General features: G+C 39.6%; 1 protein-coding gene across 3 annotated transcripts in view; it reads right to left on the minus strand.

Annotated features, from left to right (window-relative positions):
- The window catches only part of LOC101345649 (transducin-like enhancer protein 4), a 175,191-nt gene that overhangs the window by 75,639 nt on the left and 77,040 nt on the right, over positions 1 to 22,512 (minus strand). For 2 of the 3 annotated variants that reach the window (XM_023737727.1, XM_012557530.2), the window contains 2 exons: positions 7,093 to 7,297; positions 5,801 to 5,817 (listed from right to left, as the gene is read on the minus strand). In XM_023737727.1, coding sequence (XP_023593495.1) covers positions 5,801 to 5,817; positions 7,093 to 7,297 — 222 coding nt within the window. The remainder of the gene's footprint in view (positions 1 to 5,800; positions 5,818 to 7,092; positions 7,298 to 22,512) is intronic. The other variant, XM_004383275.2, reaches the window with a different exon arrangement.

The following is a 22,512-nucleotide window of genomic DNA, read 5'->3' on the forward strand; positions in this document are numbered from 1 at the left end:
CTCTTTTGGTAAAGTCTTTTGAAGAGCATACGTGTTTGATTTTTAGAAGATCCCAGTTATCTAGCTTATTTTTGGGGGTTTGTGCATTGATGGTTATGGTCTGTATCCTGTTAATGCCGTGTATTAAGGCCAGAAGTGTTGGTCCTATTTTTGCTTCTATGAACTTCATAGTTTTGAGTTTTATATTCAGATCTTTGATCCATTTTGAAGTACTTTTTGTACATGGCGTGAGGTATGGGTCCTGTTCCATTTTTTTGCAGATGGATATACAGTTTTGCCAACCATTTGTTAAAAACACTGTCCTTTCCCCATTTGATGGACTTTGGGCCCTTGTCGAAGATCAGGGGACCGTAGGTGTATGATTTACATCTGGGTTCTCAATTCTGTTCCACTGGTCAATGCATCTGTCGTTGTAGCAGTACCGGGCTGTTTTGACTACTGTAGCTGTATAGGAGGTTCTGAAGTCAGGTACTGTGAGTCCTCTAACTTTATTCTTGTTCTTCAGTAGTGAATTGGTCCTATTTTAAAGGAGTGTGAGTGAGTGTCTATGTTTCTGTATGTGTGTTGGGGTGGGGGGATAAAAACAAAATTGCCTGGGCCATCTGTTTATCCCCTCTCCTAATAGCTAGCCCCATTCCTCCTCAACTGGTTTCTTCTCTGCCACTCTCCACATAAAGAGCCCTGGTGGTGCAGTGGTTAGGTACTTGGCTCCTAACCAAAAGGTTGCTGGTTCGAACCCACCAGCTGCTCCCTCAGGAGAAAGATGTGGCAGTGTGTTTCCAGGAAGATTTACAGCCTTGGAAACCCTATGGGGCAGTTCTACCCTGTCCTACAGGGTCACTATGAATCGAAATCGACTTAATGGCAGTGGGTGTGGTTTTGGTTTTTTTTTCTCCACATAGGACACTTCAAAAGATTAAAAATAGTAAAAGCACACCCCTTTCAGATTACTATTCATTTCAGACATGAAAAGCAGCAGGGGGGAAAAAAGTCACGTAAGTCGCACAAGATCCTAGAATAGAACCTTGACCATTAAGTCCTAATTTGTAAAGTGAAGTGGCAAACAGTAGCAATCATTCTGTTAATTCAGGCTAAAAACCCACCTTCACCTGTAACACCCAACTTATGAGACAAAAGTGCTTTTTTGGCCTGAATCATACACTTCAATTTGAACAAAAAAAACAGCCTTGGTCTAATTCTCCACTGACATACCTATACTACCAACAGAGAATAAATGGGAGAGGCAAGAAGGAAAGCAATGTACAATGTTTTAGTCTTCTATATGGAATAAACACCAAAATATAGATGGTGCAAAATGAACAGGCATTGTCTTAAACACAATTAAGAAATGAATCATTATGAAATCACGTAAGGAACAAAACAAAAAAAACACAGTAGACGTACAGATCGAAAAGTATGCAGCTTGAAAAATAATGTATAAATAAAAAAATTAAGTGCACCATCCATACTCATTATACTCTACTAGCAAAAATTATAAAGTTCAATATTGATGGATTGGGTGGAAACACAGACAAACATTACATTTGGCATTTTAAATTGATGCAGTGTTTCTGGAGATCAATTTGCCAAGGCATAAGTAACTAAAAAGGATCATACTCTTTGATGATGCATGCATACAGCATTTTGGGGAAGACATTTCAATGAAACAATAAAAAATAAAAATGCCACTTACAGAAAAAAAATTGGTATTCATGCTATATTTTACAGCTATAAATGGCAAACCCTTCATGTGCCTGACTTGAGGAGGTTACTGGGTAAGCCACAGGATAGAAAACAAGAGGACCATGTAGATATATTAAAAAAAAGACTCTATGAAGCTATGAATGTGTGCACAATGATATTAACTTGGGAGAGGTCACACAGCTAATTAAATATTTGATGACTGTGAATTTCACTAGTTATGCGCCACATAACGTCCCTTCGGGCAATGTCCGATCACACATATGTCCGTGGTCCCATAAGGTTACACAGGCAGTCCCAAGGTTACAAATGAGATCTGTTCTCTGTTCCTAAGTCTGTCTTTAAGTCGAATTTGTAGGTAAGTCAGAAACAGTACATATGATTCTTATTTAGCGTCAGTTAGTCAAATGTTTGTCTTAGTATACAGCATGTACTTTGCCTTTCTATGTATATAAAACACTTTAAGAAACACTTCCATACCTCGAATGTTTTCATGGGCATCACAAAGTAGTGCATGCATTCATTATTACCAATCATTGTATTCAACTCAAATTTTTAATGTAATAGGTTTCATGGCAGTCCATTCTTAAATATGAGTTGCCTGTAAGTCAGACGCTCGTGACCCAGGAGCTGCCTGTAATATGGTGTTTGCATAACGTCCAAATCACATAACGTCCTGTTTCACAGAATGTATCATGGATGTTAATCAGTGCATGACTGTGTATTTAAATTGGTTTTGATTTCAGTGCCTATTTTTTTACCAGATGGTATCAGAACTGTGCAGACATTTGGGAGTAATAAGACTAATTTCTCAATCTCAGATCCCTACATGAAATTTTAGGCAATTTGGCCTTTACAGCTCTGAATCATTACCCTCATTTCAGTCACTCAGCTGAAAAAACTGGAGAGACATGTGAGGAACTAGAGGCAGCTAACTCCTCTTCAGAACTGGTACCTCCAGCAACAGGGAAGCTAGGGGCAGCATGTGGCATGTCCTCCTAGCCCACCTCTTTGGAGAACAACTTTTACTCATCAGCCCTCAGTGGGAGGGACGGGTAGTGGGCAGGTCCCTCACCTCCAAAGATGTTTCCTTGGTTATGTTTTTTCAAGAGATGAGAGAAACAGTTCTCAATGCTCCAAAAGATGGTGAGAGAGCCCCCACTCAGAAAATAAAAGTAGGAATCAGGTCTTGGGGTCCTTTTGGAGAACTAAACTTGGGCTTTCTATGCTACCAATAAGGGCGAAGGTGGATGCATGGTTTGTTTCTTGCTTTTGTCAGCCCCCAAATCTGACAGTCACACGGAGTCACCAGAGAGTCAAATAACAAGTAAGGAAGGTTGCAGGCGCCATGGCTCCTCACTTCAACAGCCCTACAACACTGCACCATTCTAGTTTCTCATCACCAGTTGATTCTTGGGCTCCTACAGGGCTCTCTCCTTTAGGTCCATATTTACATTCTCCACCCTTGTTGAAAAACTTCAGGTACTGGTCTGCAAATACGAAGTTCAGGAGTGAACTTGGTTACTGGAGCTACAGAAAGTACAATCAATAAAGCTACTAGGCTAACCTGACTCTAATAGCATGTGGCTTAGTGGCCATACAACTTCCAAGAAAGGAAAGGGAGAGAAAGAGCCCAATAATTTAACAAGTGAATGTCTTTCATTTTACCTGATACTTAAAAATAAAGCTCCTTAATTACCTGAATCTTTACAGTAAGTTTAAATCTACATTTTTTAAGAGCGATTCTGAAATCTGCCCTGTTTAATAATCCATAACATCAAGAAAACATTTTAAAGTGTCTCTCACAATTAAACCCATCCACAACCTTGTATAAATCAAAATTTTGCTACCATATCAAAATGTTACACTGGGGCTGTATAACATTGCCCATGTCCTCATTACATGCAACACTAATTACTACCAGCAGATTCTGAATTTTCTGCACATTAGAAGCTTTTAGAGGAGCTATAAAAAATTTCAGGCACCATTAATTTAAATTTGTATTGAAATTTCCTTTTGACAGATGGCCAAAAATTACCTATTATTTAGAGTACCAGAGCTGCCTGTTTGCACATTAAAAGAGGAAAGGGAAAAATTAAAAGCAAGAAGGAAATTTATGTCACGTTCATTACCTGTTAAATGTTAAGGAGCATTATCCTGCATGAATAAATTATTCCATACAAGCTCGACTCCAGCTGCAGGCAACTGGCATGCTCTGGCTGATAAAAACCATCTAGAGTCCACAGCAGACAATCATAAAAAGCCCCTCTTAACCAGGAGCCACTTACAGGAGGACGAGGGTGATCGATGAAACAAGCAACTAACTGCTTCTCTGAGCATCACTGAAAACACTGAAGAAAATTAGCAAACCACCTCACCGTGCAAAGCAGGAGGACAGCCCTAAATCGGACACAACACAACTTCAAATGTGAGAACTGCACCCAACAAAAACATCTATTTATAATTAACATTCTCTAATAAATCAAGGCAAAAATCATACACCTCTTTCCTTCTGCTTTTTCCCCTGGCTTCTAGTTATACAGACACTCCCAGACTCACTCGGGATGATTATAGATGACTTCAAAATATACCCTACTCTTGCGTGAGGAAATAAAAAACGTAACTGACACAAAAGGGTGCAATGGAGTGTAAATATTTTCACAGCCTTCTGGGAGTGGGGCATGACAGGAGGCTTTTGTTTAGTTCACTAACCTGCCTAAAGGTATGTATTTATCATAAGAAAGCAGGGAATGTTTATACTATAACCTCAGAATAACTAGACAGGCTTCCCAAGGGCTGCAATCAGCTAATCCTGGTCACTTCATTTACTTACTCCTTCCTAAGTACACATGTGTGGAACATTTACTACACTCTGACTAAGAATGCTTTTTAATCTAAGTATCGATATGCATATTATACAACAAAAATACACAACTGTAAATGTGTAATTAAACAATTCAGTGTGTGCGGTTCCAAACGTAAATGTTGACATTTATATAGTTAGGCAGATGCCCTTTCATATTACAAAGATTCTTGGAGGGTAACAATACATACAGTTAATTTCTGTTTGCCATTATTTATAGGCTTTGGGGAAAAAAATCCTAATATCCTTTTATTGTATAAGGACACAGAGTAAAGAGGCACTGAAAGTGACAGCACAGGTGGTCCCAGGAGAAGACTGTAGTTTTCATATACACAGCTTCAGTAAAACTGTAACAGATACAACTACCCACTCTCCAAAACATTCAACTGTTGAAAAATACGAGAAAAAGAATTCACAGCAATGTTGGCCAATGTTTGAAAACTGTCCTTTCCTTCTGATGTCTACTTAATACAATGGCATAAGGTTTTGATATTTACATTGTGCCTGGCTCAAAGTGATTAAGGCAATTTTCATATTTTACTATTTTTCCTTCTTGTCCTGGTAACCTGTTTTTCTTGTTTGCTTACTAAATAAACTCAGGTTATCCTTAGAACATCACATTCTGTTGTTTAAGACAAACATATCCAAGTTATTAGGTCCTAAACCCTTTTCTTCCCTCCCTGCAACTTGTCTATAAAGCAACAGAGAAGGCAGAGAAGACAGACTCAAAACCTAAGAAGAATGAATCACTATACTGGAAACCAAGACATTATTTTTTAGGGGAAAAAAAAAAAAATTCTTTTTGATAACGAAAAATGCTGTCAGACTTAAAGGTTCTGATACAGTTTCATAGGATGGAACTGTTTTCCAAAATATGAGACTAGTATGTATTTCCATATAAAGCAATTTGTTTACTTCCTATTTATCTTACAGCCAAGGCCTAATCAAAGAAAAGCAGCTACTCTTTTCCATATGGCGAGACATAATAAAATGAGCAATCCAAGACAGTTCTTATGATGCAATCTTGGTCTATAAATCTCATTCTGAGAGAGAAATGGGACCATATTTTCAAAAATCTCAACCACACACCTAAGAGTAATCCCAAAATGCAGTTAACCATTATTTTCAGAAGCCCAGCAAATCATTCTCTAAATCTCAAAGAATCCAATATTAGATTTATTCAAACCACTTAGAGCCCTTTTAAGCCATCCCTTCATCTGTGAATCAGAGTCCTACCTTGATGGAGTCTCTGTCTACAGGCAAAACAGCAGCAACACAAGCAGAAGTGGTGTTGGGAAAAAGGAAAAAAAGAAAAAAGTACTAGTTAGTTTACACAAAAGCATACATTTATCATACCTGATCTCTGCTAAATAATAAATTGCATAGATGTTAATTTTGCTGTAAAGTTAATTATTAATACTACTCACTCAGATTTACTAAGTGCCAATCTACCTTTGATGCAATTTCAGAAGACCTAAAGGTGGATATTCATATTATTTATACTCCTTACCAACTTTTCCACTTATAAAACTGTTTATAATCATGCCTCAGCCCCGTACTACAGCATTAAGATAACTCGATGACAAATATTACAGTGTTTCCAATATCAGGGATGGGAGATTTATGCTTATGTGATAAAAATCATTTACCCAAGATTATAATTCACAGGAATGACACTGTGAAACAGGAGCAGATATGAGCTTTTAACTCTGAACCACACGCTTCAAACCAATGAACCACCCAGGCGCTAAGTAAATTCCCACAGTGGAACACTGGGAGAGACTTTCATTTGCTGTTCTGCCATTAGCTAATAAAAATGCCTAGTAAGCACCATATAGACACTTAGTCACACCAAAATGTCTCTGCAATATCATCTACTTTAGAGGAGGGAGGAAACCAATCTAGAAGGAGCACAACTGGCCTTTAAATCAATTATTTGCATAAACAATTGTGTTAGTCTTATAGGAAGAAACGAGTTAATTTCATGCTTCTTAACAGACGGGGTGAGAGAAGTAGTTAAAACCAACAAATTTCATTAATTTGGGCTGCACCTTCTCAATTACCAAGACTACTAAAATTGTTTTCTTGTGAGATTTTTACTGCACTATATAGGCTGATTTGATTTAAAACTAATAATTGATTATACTAAACATCAAGTGAGCCTTTATCATGAAGTCTTTCCCCAAAACAGACTAAGTCAACATTAGTTATTAATATAACTCACTGTTTTAAACACAGAGCATCTTGGGATTTCATTACTGACTGGGAACATAGAAGGCAGCAAGGGATCAAAAGCAACAATCAGGAAACAGGCCCTTTGCCTTTGGGGAGTGCATTAGCTCTTACCAACTGCTAGGGTATCATTTGGCAAATGACTGCTTCCAATAATTAATTTACCTTCCAGCAGAAATCCTTTGTTTAGTCACTGGTAAAATTAAATTCAGAGACAGAATAAATCACGGTATCCAGAACCCACCTTCAGCAGCAGGTAGGTACTATTAGGTTGACATCCTGAGAGAATCTCTCACCTCTTTGGTGATCATTGTCATGGTGTTTCTTCTCATCTTTAATTGGAAGGTGGGACTGGCCTCCCAGGGCACTGGAGAGGGCCAGAAGCCCGGCACTGCTACCGATGGGTGGAATAGCAGGGGGCTGAAGGCCTGAAGGATGTGGAGTCAGAGGTACCGGCAGACCATGTCCATGTGATAAATGCTGGGCCTGGAGTTGTTGCTGCTGTGAAAAATTAGACACAGATATTGAATATGTCCCCTATATCCACTCCCTCCCAAACATACAGGGAACGGAGGTACAAATACATAATGAAATCAAAAATCCAGCACTCGTGAAGGAAGGACTTATCCCTAACATATATATTTTTAAAAGGGGAGGGAAAGAGTTGCACAGTTGATAAACACTCTCCTTCTTACTTAGATTTGGGGATTTTGCATATGCAGAGTAAATAACTTAATTTTAAAATTGGGAGATTATCTAAAAAACTTTTAACAGCTAACATAGATTTCTTTCACGAAGCATCTGTAGTCTGTTCTCAAAAAAAATAAGACCTTGCTATCATACATCTCTAATCAAAACATATACGTGAATAACTGTTAAAGCGGTTATGTCGAACAAAAAAAAAATTGAGAAAATCAGTGTTAAACAGTCCTCCCAGAACCAGCTGCACAGCATGCGGCAAGAGTTAATTTGAAAGAGAAAACCTGAATTAACAACCCAGAAAAGGAAACTGGTTGCAGCCACCGTTTTAAGCCCTTTAAGTGTCCTCAGCGGTACTTGAGCAAATTACTAAGGAAAATCTAATGTAGCAAGGCTTGGGTTCTCCTGTAGGCTTGCTCAATAATGCTGAAATAATTGGGCACTCTGTGCACGTTTAGTGATGCTCGAATGAAAAGCTAGAGGCCTGCCCTTGTACTCTTCTCTAGCGGCCAACTCTGTGTTGTGACAGGTTTATTTGAGTGGGACTGTGATGCATGCACCAGTAACTGTGCTGACAAGAGTTTAAAGTCATTTTTACCAGCACTCTGCCAACACAGAAAGAAAGCCCTCGAGAGGCTGGAATGGGAGTGCTTGACCTCAGCCGAGGCTGCATCAAGCTCTGCTGTAGGAACTGCTGTGGGCAGGCCTTGTTGCTGCTTCTGAGTGGAAAGAGGAGGAGGAGGAAGAGGAGGTGAAAGGGGGACGTTAAGTTAAATATATCCCTCAACAGGAATCCTTCCAACGCAAAACTCTGTTTAACAATATTCTCTGAGAACAAGTGTTGAGTAATTCTCAGACTAACTTCTATAATGACAACATTTCAGGTCATGCCTTTAAATCAATCGCTTTTCAAGCCTAACCTATAAAAGGCAAATAGATCCTTCTATAAATTTCTTTCCAAACAGATTTCACAAATTCGCTGAAAAGGAATTGAAATTATTCTTATAAGAAGGATCTTGAAATGTTTTTCTTTTTAAATGAAATACTTCAAAAAAAATTTTTTTTCTTCTCTCCAAACTGCTTTTATTTTCTTCCTCTCCCCCTTCTTCCTGATTTGGACTATAAAAGTCAAAGTATAGCATTGATTAGTTCTTTCCTCCTTTTGACTTGCACCTATTTTATGGCTATATGCACTTAAAATACAGTCAATAAAATAAAGTACTAACACCTTTAAGGCAAGTTTACGTACACAAAACGGAAAACCGGGGCAGTGATCCAGATACTCCAAATACCAACTCCCATTCTCCAAGTCCTGCTGAGGCTTTACTTAACTAGGTAGTTCAAAATAATGTATTTCTTCATACGAGTGGTCAACACTGTGTTCATAATTCCTTATGCACTGTTATTTAGTGATGCTCAAAAAGTATGAGCACACAATTGTATTTTCTAAATGTGTAGAAAGTAACATCTATAAAGAAGAGAAATAAAACACGGACTTTAGGTAGGGGCCCTGGTGGCACAGTGGTTAAGAGCTCAGCTGCTAACCAAAAGATCAGCAGTTTGAAACTACCAGCTGCTCCGCGGAAATCCTATGGGCAGTTCTACTCTGTTCTATAGGGTCGCTATGAGTTGGAATCAACTCAATGGCAACGGGTTTTAGGTAAATATATAGCACATTTATTTCAAAACCTTGTTGAACTGAAATAGCCAGAAAATTGCTCCAATTCTCTTTCTCCTCTAAATTCCCCTAACACTTCATGCGTGCCAGTGAGGCACGGAGTCTTTTTATCTCAGGTCAGAGTTCAACTGGCAAGCATTTATTAAGGGCCTGCATATGTGTCTCCTTCTCTCATTTCCTTTCCTAGATCCTAAGCTCTGTGAGATGCTGCATCTGACCCAAACCCTAGCAAACTGTAGGCACTGAAACATTTGTATGGTATAAGTTTAAAAAAAAAACTCAGCCAAAAGCAGTATCTTTGATACCTTCAATGATCCAGATGATCCCTTTTATTCTTTTTCTCTCACAGGACAAAAAATAAGCAGTACACAGTCTCATTTTTCCATTCGACCAGGGATTTCTCAGAGGCAGGAAATATGGTCGCAGCCGGTTTGTCACACGTGACATTCACAGAGAAGACTTCTTGGGATCCTCACTTGGCTCTATTCTACCTCAAAAGAGCTCAAAAAACTACCTTATCCTTTCCTTCCTTTATCCCCATCGTAGAGGAAGAAGGGCCCCTTTCCCTTCTAATGCTGACCCTCCCCACCAGTACATGGTACATCACGTCTCTTCCCTTCTCCATTTCACCACCCCCTCAACTCTCCAACTCCACTCCACCATCCTCAGTTGTCCTCTCCGCCACTGGTTTTGTCCCAGTGATTGTAATACTGTATCGCTATAGGGTCGCTATGAATCGGAATCAACTTGACGACAAACGATTTGGTGTTTTCTTTTCCCCCCAACACGTTGTTTAAGACTAATTGCCTATCTAACATCAAAAGAACATGAGTTAGCATTTTTTCAGGGGGGCAAAAAAAAAAAACACACACACACACACTATATTTTAATCACTTTTTTTGTCCTCCGTTGCTCCTAAAACGGTGCCTTGCACATTAACGGGCACTTGATAAATATTTGTTAAATTTAATTAAAGCAACCTTCTTTTGCCCTCTTCAGCTACTGCCCTACATATATATTCTTGTCTTCACACAGCCAAACCTCTGTAAAAACTAATCTAAACCTGCTGCCTCAACTTCTCAACAAGCCCTCCGCGCCATACACTCACCCCTTAATCCACTGTAATCTGGATTCCAGGCCCACTCACCATTCCCACAAAAGTGATGACTACTCGGACAGCAGTTATTTCAAGATTTCACCGTTTTCTTTTTTTCTGAACATCTGAAGCCATAGTCAGCATATCTTCCTTGCTGAGACCCCCCCCCCCACCTGCTTCAGTAAGACGGCCATGATCACCAAGGGCCTAGTTTTACCTCTTTGAATGCTCCCGTTGTATTTCCTCTTGGCTTTTTCCTCACTTGCTCACTAAATAAGGAGCCCTGATGGCACAGCAGTCAAAGTGCTCAGCTGCGAACTGAAAGGTCGGCAGTTCGAACCCACCAACCGCTCTGCGGAAGAAAGATGTAGCAGTCTGCTTCCACAAAGATTTGCTGCCTTGGAAACCCTATAGGGCAGTTCTACTCTGTCCTGTAGGGTTGCTATGGGTCAGAATCGACTTGACAGCAACAGGTTTGTTTTTTTTTTGTTTTGTTTTGTTTTGCTCACTAAATAGGAAGAGTCCTAAACCATCTGCTCTTCTCTGGCATCACCCACCTTTACACAAATGACTCCCACATCTCCCTCCCAAGCTCCAGTAACCCTGGCTCTAACTTCTTGCCAAACAATTCCACTTGGCAATCCGTCATTACCAGAAAACGAACGTGTTTCACACGAAACCCATAAGCAACCCCACTGGCTCAAGATATCAATCACCAACCATTTGTCTTTCCTCTGTGCTCCTATATCTATATTTGTAATCACCGTGTCCTGTTAATTCTCAACTAATTCCTTATATTTCTACTGCCTCTTCGTACCTCTGGCACCTAGCTCAGTTCCCGGCACATAGTGGGACTAGTGTTATGGATAGTAAAATGCTTCTTTAACTAATAGTTATTCCCTGCTTTCCAAAACAACAATAGATACCTTTTATCAAAACTAAGAAATTAACATGATTTTCATTGGCTGATTTTTTGCAAGTAGACTGTCAGGCCTTTCTTCCTAGTCTGTCTTAGTCAGCTCCACTTCAACCTGTTCAGCATCATAGCAACAAGCAGGCCTCCCCTGACAGATGAGGAATGGCTGTGCTTGAGATGCAGTGGCTGGGAATAAAACTTGGGTCTCCTGCATGGAAGGTGAGAATTCTACCACTGAACCACTACTGCCCATAGAGGCTACTCGGCTACCGTAAATGCTAGTTTATGACATTTTTTAAGTCATCCATTATACGCGAAGAATATCAAACAAAAAAGCACACTCTCAGTAGAGCCTCTTGTAGAAATAAGCAATTTTTATCAAGTGTTTTTAAAATATAAAAAACTGTAAGATAAAAGCAGGATTAAATAAGTCACCAAAATGTATGATAAAAAATAAGACAGATGTAATGAAATACTATAGTAGATTTTACAATGTTTAAATCAGTTAAACGGTCCACTTTTTGCATGTACTGGTCATTTTTAAGCGTGTCTGTAAGTTACACCTTAGAGGAATATACAACTATCCTATAACTAGAGTGCTAGATTGATCAGGAGCGCTAGTGGCTCAATGGTTAAGCGCTCAGCTGCTAACCAAAAGGTTGGTGGTTCGAACCCACCCAGTGGCTCTATAGGAAAAAGACCCGGCAATCTTCCCCCATTAAAGATTACAGCCTAGAAAACCCTATGAGGCAGTTCTACTCTGCCACATGGGGTCACTATGAGTTACAATGAACTCAATGACCCCTGACTGGTTAATAAAACACATCATAAGAGGCCATCTTCTTTAAATAAGTCACCAACAGATAAAGCGAATTTCACTTTTCACTCCATTAAAATAAAAAAAATTAAAAAAGGCTTTAAAATTCATCCAATATCAAATTTCTATCAAGGCTTCTTATCAACAGAAGCAAACTCAAAGCAGGCTCCCTCGAACAGGAGTCAGGTTTCTCTTGATATTACGTATGGAGCTGGGAGTAGAGCAGCCCTATGCTACAGCGAAATCTCGCTGATGCTTCCCAAGAGTGATAATGCTGTTTTGTGATCTCTGCCCAGTCTGTTAATTAAAGAGCAATTAACCTGCAAAGGTTCACTACTGTACCTATATTCACACTAAGAAAATAAAACCTCTTGCTTTTTGAAGACTGAAGGAAGGGAAATGTGTATTAACAGTACATATTCAACACTGACTTGTTACTAAAATAATTTAAGATAAATCACTGCCCGAGGTAATTACAAACCAGCAGGTTAAAATATGCCGACTTCAGAAGAAGAAAACAAACAAAAAAACAACCAAGCCAAAGAACCAAAGAGGAGGGGCAAAGACTAAATTATCAATTAAACATTAAAATAAATGCATTCTTACATAACCATAACTGAGAAACACCTACACAGAAAATCTGTATCTTGGAAAAAGTCTTCTCACTGAGCTGCCTAAGACCATTACTATCTTTAGGTGCCTAATTTCATTTAAAAAAAAAAAAAACTTATCCCAAACCACAATACAAAATAAAAACTCTATTTCTTTTTTCTGTTCTCTTGAGGGGCCGTTCAAGAGATTAAACATTAAAAGGAGTGACCTTTAAACTTAGGCATGTAAGTACTCCATTAAGATAATTTAATTCTGAAAAATAGCCAGTAATTACTTCTGAACATACACAGCAATGAGGTGGTAGACACAGCCTCAATTGTATTAATAGCTTTTTACTGGATTTTCTGTAACAAATAATTACTGCTTGGAGTTTCAAGTTTGGAACAAAGGGCAGAAAAGGACTACGAGGGAATCAAGTTTGCAGAAAATGTCTTTTGAAATGCTACTTTTCTGTCAGCAAAAGGAGGAATGCTTTTTAACCTAGCGTCCCCAGCTGTCTGACCACAAGGGACTACTGGTCGGTGATCAAGCAGGAGCTGGGTGACTGCAGAGCTGCAGGCACTTGTGTCCCTAGGAATTCCAGGCATCATAAATTGGGAGAAAAGCAGAGTCTTGCTCACCACCCCTCACGTCTCTGCTATCAAGAGCAGGAGAATCTTCAAAAAAAGATGCAACTTTTTTAGAAACAATGACTTCCCAGTAACAATGAGCACACTTTGTGCCTAGATCTTGGTTTCTAAAAAAGTAGAAGATAAGCCTGGTCCATCTTATGCCAGAAAGCAAGAAAGCTATCTAGACTATGAGGATGCACCAAAAGGACAAAGAGCCAATTAAAGAGGTTCACGGGGTAAAACCTGAGACAATTTAAGCATCATAAAGAATAATGACTATAAAGGATTGTAACACTTTTTTTTTAAAGTTTTCATAAGTGGAGTCCTTGATCTCCCAAGAGAATAGGTCAGCCTGTGGGGCATTCTAGGGCCAAGGACTAGAGAATGGTTTCCAAGCCACAGCCTGCCCTCAAACTCAAGGCTTTGACCCAATTGGGATACCGTTCTGGGAGAGAAGCAAGGGAGGGCCCAGCAGACCTGGAGAGGAGCCTGGAAGGAGGAGGCAACAGACTAAGATGGAGCGACAAGCACAGGGCGAGGGCCCCGGGATTACGGTGGCTTATCTGGACTCCTTGGACTGTGAAGGCATCTTTTAGTATGGACACTTCTCCTGACTCAGCTCCTATGCGGGGGGGGGGGGGTTGGGCTGAGTCTGAGAAAGGAGGTCCTGGATAACATTCTGGAGTACATCGTGATGAAGTGGTGAAGAATGCGAGCCCATGCATCAGAGCCACCAGGATGGAATCCTTACTGTCTGTCACCAAGAACCAGTCACTTACCATTTCTGAGCCTCAGTTTCATCATGTATAAAGTGGGAACAGTTGTAAAATCTATCTCCCAAGGCTGTTGGGAGAATCATATGAGATGGCGCATAAAGGCCTTAGCACAGTGCTTGGCAAACAATAAACATTAATAAATGATAGCTACTAAAAAAGTATCCAGAAGTCCATATTCTCTCCCTCTCTCTCACACACACACACACACACACAGGGTCTGACACAAAAGCTCTTCTTTACAGAATATTAAGGAAAGACAGAATTAAGAAATCACCATTTCATCATTCCAACGTATGGAACTGACAAGACAGACTTATCAATAGATACTAAAACCACTGGGTAAATTGTTAGAAGGAGGTTTTCCAGTCTCAAAGTATCACCCTACAGATTACCTAGTAATTACAAAGAGGAAAAAGTATCTTCACAATGAAGAGATCTGGAAGTCACTATCTGAACGAGTGGCCAAACCTAGCTTCACCAACACTGTGACAGAACTGGACATGCACAATATCACCAAGGTAGTGTTCTTACTAAAAACAATTAACCAGACTCTAAGCATGAGAAAATAATCAGAAACAGACATAACCAGATTGTGGGATATTCCACATGGCTGGCCTGGAATCTTCAAAATGCCAACGTCATAAAACCAAATGGTTTGAAGATTGTTCTGGATAAAAGAAGACTACAGAGACACGAACAACAAAGGAAATTTCTGAATGTGGATCATGGACTGAGGGAAAAATGCTGTGAAGAAAAACATGCTATTACAGACATTTTGTGGTGAACTAGAAAAATGATTACAAACTATACACTGCACATACAGATGCATTAATGGTATTGTGCTTATATAAGAAAATGCCCTTGTGCTTACATAAGAAAATGCCCTTGTCCGTAGAAGATGCATGTGGCAGTATTAACAGGTGAAATGTCATCATGACTGCCTCTTACTTTCAAACAGCTCAGAGCAAAAAAAGAAAAAAGTATGTGTGTGTGTGTTTACACATACCCAGATATAAAGCAAAAGTGGCAAAATGTTAACAGCTGATGAATCTAGCTGACAGGCATATGGTGTTCATTTTCTTTCAACTTTCCTGTAGTTGTGGGGTGGGGAAAAAGATTTGCCCTTCTTGCCAAAAAGATGGGAGTTCTTGCTTTTAATAATATCTCTAGCAAAAGCTAGAGGTTAAGTAAATACATGGAAAGAAGCAAGAATAAAAAGAACAAAGGAATGAACTTTTTCAACCTAAGTCCATCTATAACTCATTCCTGATGACTTAAAACACGAGATTTACTGCAGGGTAAAGATCTGCATTTAAAGCAGCCCAAGAAAGATTATCACCGAAAGGGTAAGTTTCTCATGCTAAGCAAACCACAGATCTCTGGGGTCCTCAAGCTCTCTAGACTGGCCTGTAAAGATAAGACAGGTAACAAGCAAATTAGGCAAATCTGGAGCCTTGTTCCAAGGGTTGTCCTACCTTGAAGTTTAACTTCAGAAGTAATAACAGCAAAGAAAAAAACAGGGGTGGGGGGATTAACTGCCGATTTTTTAACTTTCCCATCAGTGATCCTGTTGAAATTTTACAATTGTCTCTGGATTGGTCCAAAGTATATTAAGAAAGGTACTTTTAAGCAAACAGAAATGCAATTTCCCAGTGGCTTGGTTAAACTACTTAAGGAAATTTTTAGAGACATGAGCACATTCATGATCTTATTGAAACATGCTTTTATTTTGTTGAGTTTTAGTCATTAAAGTCACAAACCTACAGGACTATGCTCAGAAAAGCTTATTTTAGTTACTTCAGGGTACTTTAAAAGAGTAAAGCTGCATTTAAAAAGCATATTCTCCTTTAAGTTCTTCAGTAACCCACCATTTGATCTTAGGACTTTAGAGAAGGAACTGAGCGCAATGACATCTAGATGGAGTTGTGTTCCAACGTTCTAACCACAACTCCTGTGTGTGCACGTGTGCATCTGCATAGAACACACTTGTAAATGAAACAAAAGTTTAACAAACAATACCAAACTCTACCAATGCACAGCACACGCTAATATTTTCTATTTCTTTAAAAAAAAAAAGGGAAGAAAGAAAGAAACGTTGGCCATGGCTCCCTGAGTTCATTTCACAGCAGAGGAGTGAACGAGTTCCATAACCTGCAGTTTAAAGTACACTGATCCAGGCCAACACCTGCATGTCTGAGGCCCAAAGTCAAAGTCAGTGAGAGAAGAGGACCAGCATCAAGACTGGAGCACAAGCTTCCATCATCCGGTCCGGTGATTCATCCACTCACTGCCCCATCAGGACCCTTTCTCAACTAGGGAGGACTTACCATATGAGGTAAGCAATCATTAATTCATAAGAATAAATGGAGGCAGCCCTCGGGGGAAGTCACCTTTGAACCAAGACCCGAAGAAGGAGAATGAAAGAGGCTTGCAGAGAACTGGAAGAAGAGAACCAGAAGCAAGAAAGTCGAAAGCAAGAGATCGGCGGCTGCAAACAGGAAAGGTGCCTACCGTGACCAATGAAGGCAAAGGAAGCCTGGTGGGAACCCAATAACCTAGGGGAAAATATGGTAGCATAGAAATACCATGGGAACCAGACCATGCACAGTAAGGGGTATAGGTTGTCATTTAAGAATGATGAGAGCTTTAGGCCATGGTTGTTTTTTTTTTTTGGTCTGTTTGTTTGTTTTTTAAGCTGAACTTTTAGTAGCTCTGTAACTGGTATAATCTGGATCATAAACCTGTGTTGGTTACGTGGGTTGTAAATATCTCGAAGTTTCTGGCTTATCTTTTCATTTTCTTTGAGGTGTCTTTTATGAACAGATGTTTTCAGTTTTAGCTGAGTAGTATTATTAATTTTCTTCTTATGGTTTCAGCTTTTTGTGAACCATTTAAGAAATCCTCTACCCAAGATAAAAAAAACACGTTTTCTGGGGTTTTTTGTTTTGTTTTTTTCTGAAAGTTTTAAAGTTCTGTCTTTTTACGCTTCTGGGATTGGCCTCTGTGTATAATGAGATGTACAGATCCAACTTCATTTTTTCTACAAGAATAAAAAACTGTCCTCACCAGCAATATTTAGTAGTGTCCATCTTTTCCCCCACTGATCCATTTGCCCCTATGTGGAGTACTTTATCCTACTCCAATTATAAAGAATAATAAGAATGTAAACTAGAGAGTGACATAACTTAAAACTTTTTAAAGTTCAGAATGCTATGTGGCAACTGGATTTGAGAACAGCAAGGACAAAAGGAGAGAGGCCACGCCAGGAAGTAATACAGGGGTTCAAGCCAAAACATAATGATGAATGATGGTGTGGATCAGGGTTGTGGCAGCACAGATTGCAAAGAGGGGCTGAGGTATATTCTGGAGATGGAACATGGCTATGGGAAGAGAAAGGGGTGAGAATAACAGGAGGAATGCAGGATATCCAGTAAAGCTGAGCCTCAAATAACTGGATGGATGGTAGTACCACTTACTTGTTGTTTTTGCTGTTGGTTGCCTTCAAGTCAATTCCAACTCACAGCAACTCTATGTGTGCAGAGCAGCACTGTGCCAGAGGGATGATTGTGTAAATTACAATACCGTTTTATAACTTTTTTAGAATTAGAAAAATCATGTTAAATAAAGAGAGGCAGAAAAATAATCAAAAGTCAATCATAATCCTGCCAACCAAAGAAGACCACTATCATAATGTTGGCGGGTCCACCTGGTATTTTTTCTATGCATACATAAGCATTTTTAAACAAATATAACATGCTATCTGGTAGCTTGATCTGCTTCTTTTCCTATTTAATGTGCATCAAGAACATTCCCCTATATCCATAAGTAAAGCTTCGACTATACCATTTGTAATGGTTACCTAGTATGTTATTGTACAGACACATGAGAGTTCACTTAAGTAGCCCCAGATCATGGGTGTTTAAACTGATTTCCAATGTTTGATATTATATGGTGTGAGTGAGTGTGTGTCTGCCTCTCTCTCTCCATATGTATGTGTTAAGATATTTCCTCTGCAAGCTATAAAATTGCCAAATAAAAAATAAAAGTGGCCTAAATAGTAGGCGTTTTTATTTCTCACATAAGACGTCCAGGATTGGTTTGGTGACTTGGCAACGTCAAGGCTCTGGGTGAACATCTCTTTGATTCTCCTGGCCTTCCCCATATTCCACTCCCCCACAGCTCCAAACATTACATGATATCCTCACACAACCATGTTCAAGGACAGAAAGGAGGGCAGTTCTCTTATCTTCTTATCTCCTAGACCTGGACAGGGTCATAGGCCCATGGCCCAGCTGTAAGGGAGGCTGGAAAGAGCATCTGGAATGTTTCTGCCTGCATGGTAGGAGGTGGTCTCTGTCTGCAAGGAAGAACCAACGAAGTCTGCCTCAACATCTATCTTTGCTTACAGGTCATTCTGAGGCTACTAAACAAAAAACAACCTCTGAGCTTTCACTCGAAGCAGACAGCAGCTTAGACTGTTTTTTCCCTCAACTGTTTCTTCTCCCAGATATTAATTTGTGCAGAGCTGTGTCTACAAATTGCTTTGAGTCAACCCAGAAACACCCTGGGGAAATAAAAAAAAAATACAACATGACTGCCACTTTGCTTCTGGATCAGTGGCACTGCCCCAGTGGTCACACATGACAACCTGGGCCAAGATAAACTCCCCTTTTTAATGAATCTACTGAGAAGAAGAAAAAAAGATAAGACTCACAGAAGCAGACTAGCCATGGAGATACCTTAAAAAGGGTTTAAGACTGCATCATTTTAAGTTTTCCTGTAAGGTTTGGGTGTGTGGGTTTAGCTCTAACTTTTGCTTATTAAGTCTACATCATTTGTTAAGTCTGCAATTATTACTATATTCCATGAACTAGTTGTTATTCACAGGGAGGAAGGACAAAATTATCTCAAGATGGGGAAATGGAAGCAAGAAAAAGAATACACAGCTTGTCATACAGTAATGAAATAATTTCAAAGATAAAACCCCCAAAACATATGGGGATCCCTATGAGTCCTAACTTATTTACGTACACTCTGGATGGTCACTGGCCTGGCACGGGCCCTGTGTTCTCCTCCTGTAGCTGCCATCCCCCTTTCCTCACCATCCCCCTTTCCTCACCATCCCCCTTTCCTCACCATCCCCCTTTCCTCACCTACTGCTGCCTGTACGGACCCCTTGCCTTTGCCTTCATGGGTTAACTGTTACCCCATTCTGCCTCCCTTGGTGCTTGGTACATAAACACAATTTATTCATCTATCGGTCTATCCCTTCCTTGAAACTGTGTCCACTGAAGAGGCCACAATCCGTTTGTATTCATCACTGTGCCTCAAAACTTTAAAGAGAATTTGTTATGTAAAAGAAACTGAAAAAAAAAAAAAAAAAAAAAAAAAGGCATACTAAAGAGTATGATTCACTTGCCTGTATTTTCTTTTGATATGACTATATGAAAACAGCTGCTAGCTCCAGTTAATTCTTCTTAAGTGGTTGTTATCATTAATTGTTAGCTAAAGCTTCAATGTTTAGTGTGGCTAACTTATTTTCCATACTATATATGATGATATCAACAAAATGTAGCTTACTTTTTAACCCGCCAATAGTTCTTTATCAAGAACACTCCCCTCCACCCCAAGGCAACTTAGAACTCAATTAAGTGTAAACTCAATTTCCAGGTTTCTTAACAACCATCCAAAAATGTCTCCTTATATCCAACCACTACTGACAACTACTTTTTGTACATGGATTCCACAAAATATTTCATCATTTCATATCAGGATTCTGCATAATCTTTTCCCATAAGGCATAGGCTCAAACTTTTTTGTGACATGGGGCCTCTGTGAATCTGAAGTCTATAAACTCTCTTCTCCAAAATTGTACATAGCTCTCCCACACCATCCCCCACAGACCCACCACATACAAAATTTTGCAAACATTTCAGGCGGGCTAAAAGACAGCCCAATGCCCAAGCATGAAATCCTAGAAGCTCCAAGGACCTAGGTTTAAAACATCTGCCTTAATAGTGGTGTTCATATGAATTTTTTGTTCTTACGTGTAAGAGTAAGTTACAATCACCACCACCACCACCACCAGTTGCAGTTAAGTCTCCAACTCATGGTGACCTCATGCGTGTCAGGGTAGGACTGTGCTCCAAAGGATTTTCAATTGTTGATTTTTCAGGAGTAGACTGCCTGAGCTTTCTTCTGAGGCAGCTCAGGAAGAAAACTAATAGGAGTCAAGAGTATGCAACTGATCTGTGGAATTAATACAGCTCAGACAACTTGGCCCAACCAATTAGTGTGTGCATCAAAACCAAAAACCCATTGCCATCAAGTTGATTCTGACTCATAGCGACCCTACAGGACAGAGAAGAACTGCCCAATTTTCACTCTCCTCCCAACACTGAGGTCTGATCACTAAACAACAGACAATCCGATCAGTGGATCTCAGAATGAAGAGAATAGTGACCCTAGTGTAAAAGAAAGAAAAGCACAGAGCTGAGGGAACAAGTAAGGGACAAGTGGGGCATAACGGTTAAATGCTGAGCTCTAAAGTCAGACAGTCTAAGTTTAGATCCCAGTTCTGCCACTTCCTCCCTGTGTGGTCTTCAGAGAACTACTTACCCTTTCAGAGCTTTGGTTTTATTATGTGTAAAGTCTGGATAATAATAGCATCTTCTATGTGGGGCTGGTGTCAGGATTAAACAAAATAAGGCATGCAAATTCTTAGCATGCTACCTGACACACAATAAATAATAAATGTTTGCTATTTTTAGCTACCCTTGTAGGCAAGAACATATATCTAGGAAGATGATAAATCTAGAGAAATAGCTGTGACACAAAAAGACCTCAAATTTTAAAATAAAATTCCATAACTATAAAAATAAACAGGCTTACAAAACTTTACAGTGCTAGAACTAAATAGCACTTGAGGCTATCAACTCCAGCCCTGCATTCTACAGATAAGAAAACTTTTAAAGGAAATCCCAAAGACCATACTATGTGGCACTGAAGACTGTGTATTTTCTGCTAGTCCAGGCCTTCTCTCAATCTTGTCTCAAAATTTCAAGGGGAGGGAAGAGATTGCGGAGGGGAAATCCAAATGAGAAAATAACCCAAAATACTGAAATATGTTCATTAAACAAATATTTATCAGATATTATAAACAAAATACTGCATGTTTATTGACTTAATAGTTATTAATATTTATTTTATAAATATTTACTGAAAAGTATGATCTACATACTGTTCTAGGCAGTTGCTCACCTAGTTAGTAAGCATAACATACAAATGTAACATAAGTAAGTGACAAATGCTATGTAGAAATAAAACAGGCTAATGGGACAGAGAATGAATTGGGAGATGGAGCTACTATGGAGAGCTGACAGTCAGGGAAGATCTTTTGCAGGAGATGACATTTGAGCTGAGACTTTGGAGATGAGCCTAAGACCAGGCCAAAACATGGTCTATGGGCACTCCAGAGGGCAGAAGAGCTGATGCATAAACCCTCTGTCAAGAACGTGCTTGGAGTGATCCAGAAAGAAGAAATAAGGCCAATGTGGCTGTGGCCCGGGTAAATTAAGAGAGAGTGATATATGAACTCAGAGAGGTGGGCATAGGGTTACCTCACACAGTCTTGTAGACCGTGTTAGCATCCCTGTTAGAAAGAGGCTAGATGAGACTCTGGACCAGGGAGAGACAGAAGATGCAGTCATCCGTAAGAGAAGAGTCTGGAGGCAGAGTAGAGACACTATTTTTGATTATGAGAGAACGTTTTCATACTGAGCACCGATTTTTTTCTTTCCCTCCAATAACAGTCTCTAGGATGCTGCCAATAAGGATCAGAGGTTCTGAGAGGTAACAGAAAGAGGGCAAGAAAGAAAAGAATAAGCACAAATGGAAAGAGGAATATCCATAATGAAAGCCACAGTAATCGAAACCATGTAGTATCTGTTAAAGAACAGACATGTAGTTCATAGAACAGAACAGGGTCCAGAAATAGACCCTTACATATACAGTCAATTGATTCTCAACAACAGTGCAAAGACAATTCAATGAAAAAAGAATAGTTTTTTCAACAAAAGGCACTGGAACAATTCAATTGGATGTCTACCTGCCAAAAAAAAGGAACCTCAACCCATATGTCACATCATAAACAAAAAACTCAAACTGGATCATAGGCCTAAACATAAAAATTCAAGAAGAAATCCTAGGAGAAAGTCTTTGTGGTTTGAAGTTAAAGACTACAGTCGGCCCTCCGTATCTGCAGGTTCTGCATCTGCGGATTCAAACACCCTCAGATCAAAAATATTCGAAGAAAAAAAAAGTTCCAGAAAGCAAAAGCTGAATTTCCTCCTGCAGAGCCTGAATCTGAATCCACAGGAATGAAGTGATGTGTAGGCATCCCCTGCTGTAGCCTCCTGCCATTTCACATATCCTCCATCTCGCTCCAGCACTTGTTTGAGCGCTGTTCACCTCGCATCTCGTTCGTTCCTTTGCTTGCTTGTGTTGTGTGCA

This window comes from Trichechus manatus, unplaced genomic scaffold (assembly GCF_000243295.1).
Source record: "Trichechus manatus latirostris isolate Lorelei unplaced genomic scaffold, TriManLat1.0 scaffold00107, whole genome shotgun sequence".
Taxonomy (NCBI): Eukaryota; Metazoa; Chordata; class Mammalia; order Sirenia; family Trichechidae; genus Trichechus; species Trichechus manatus.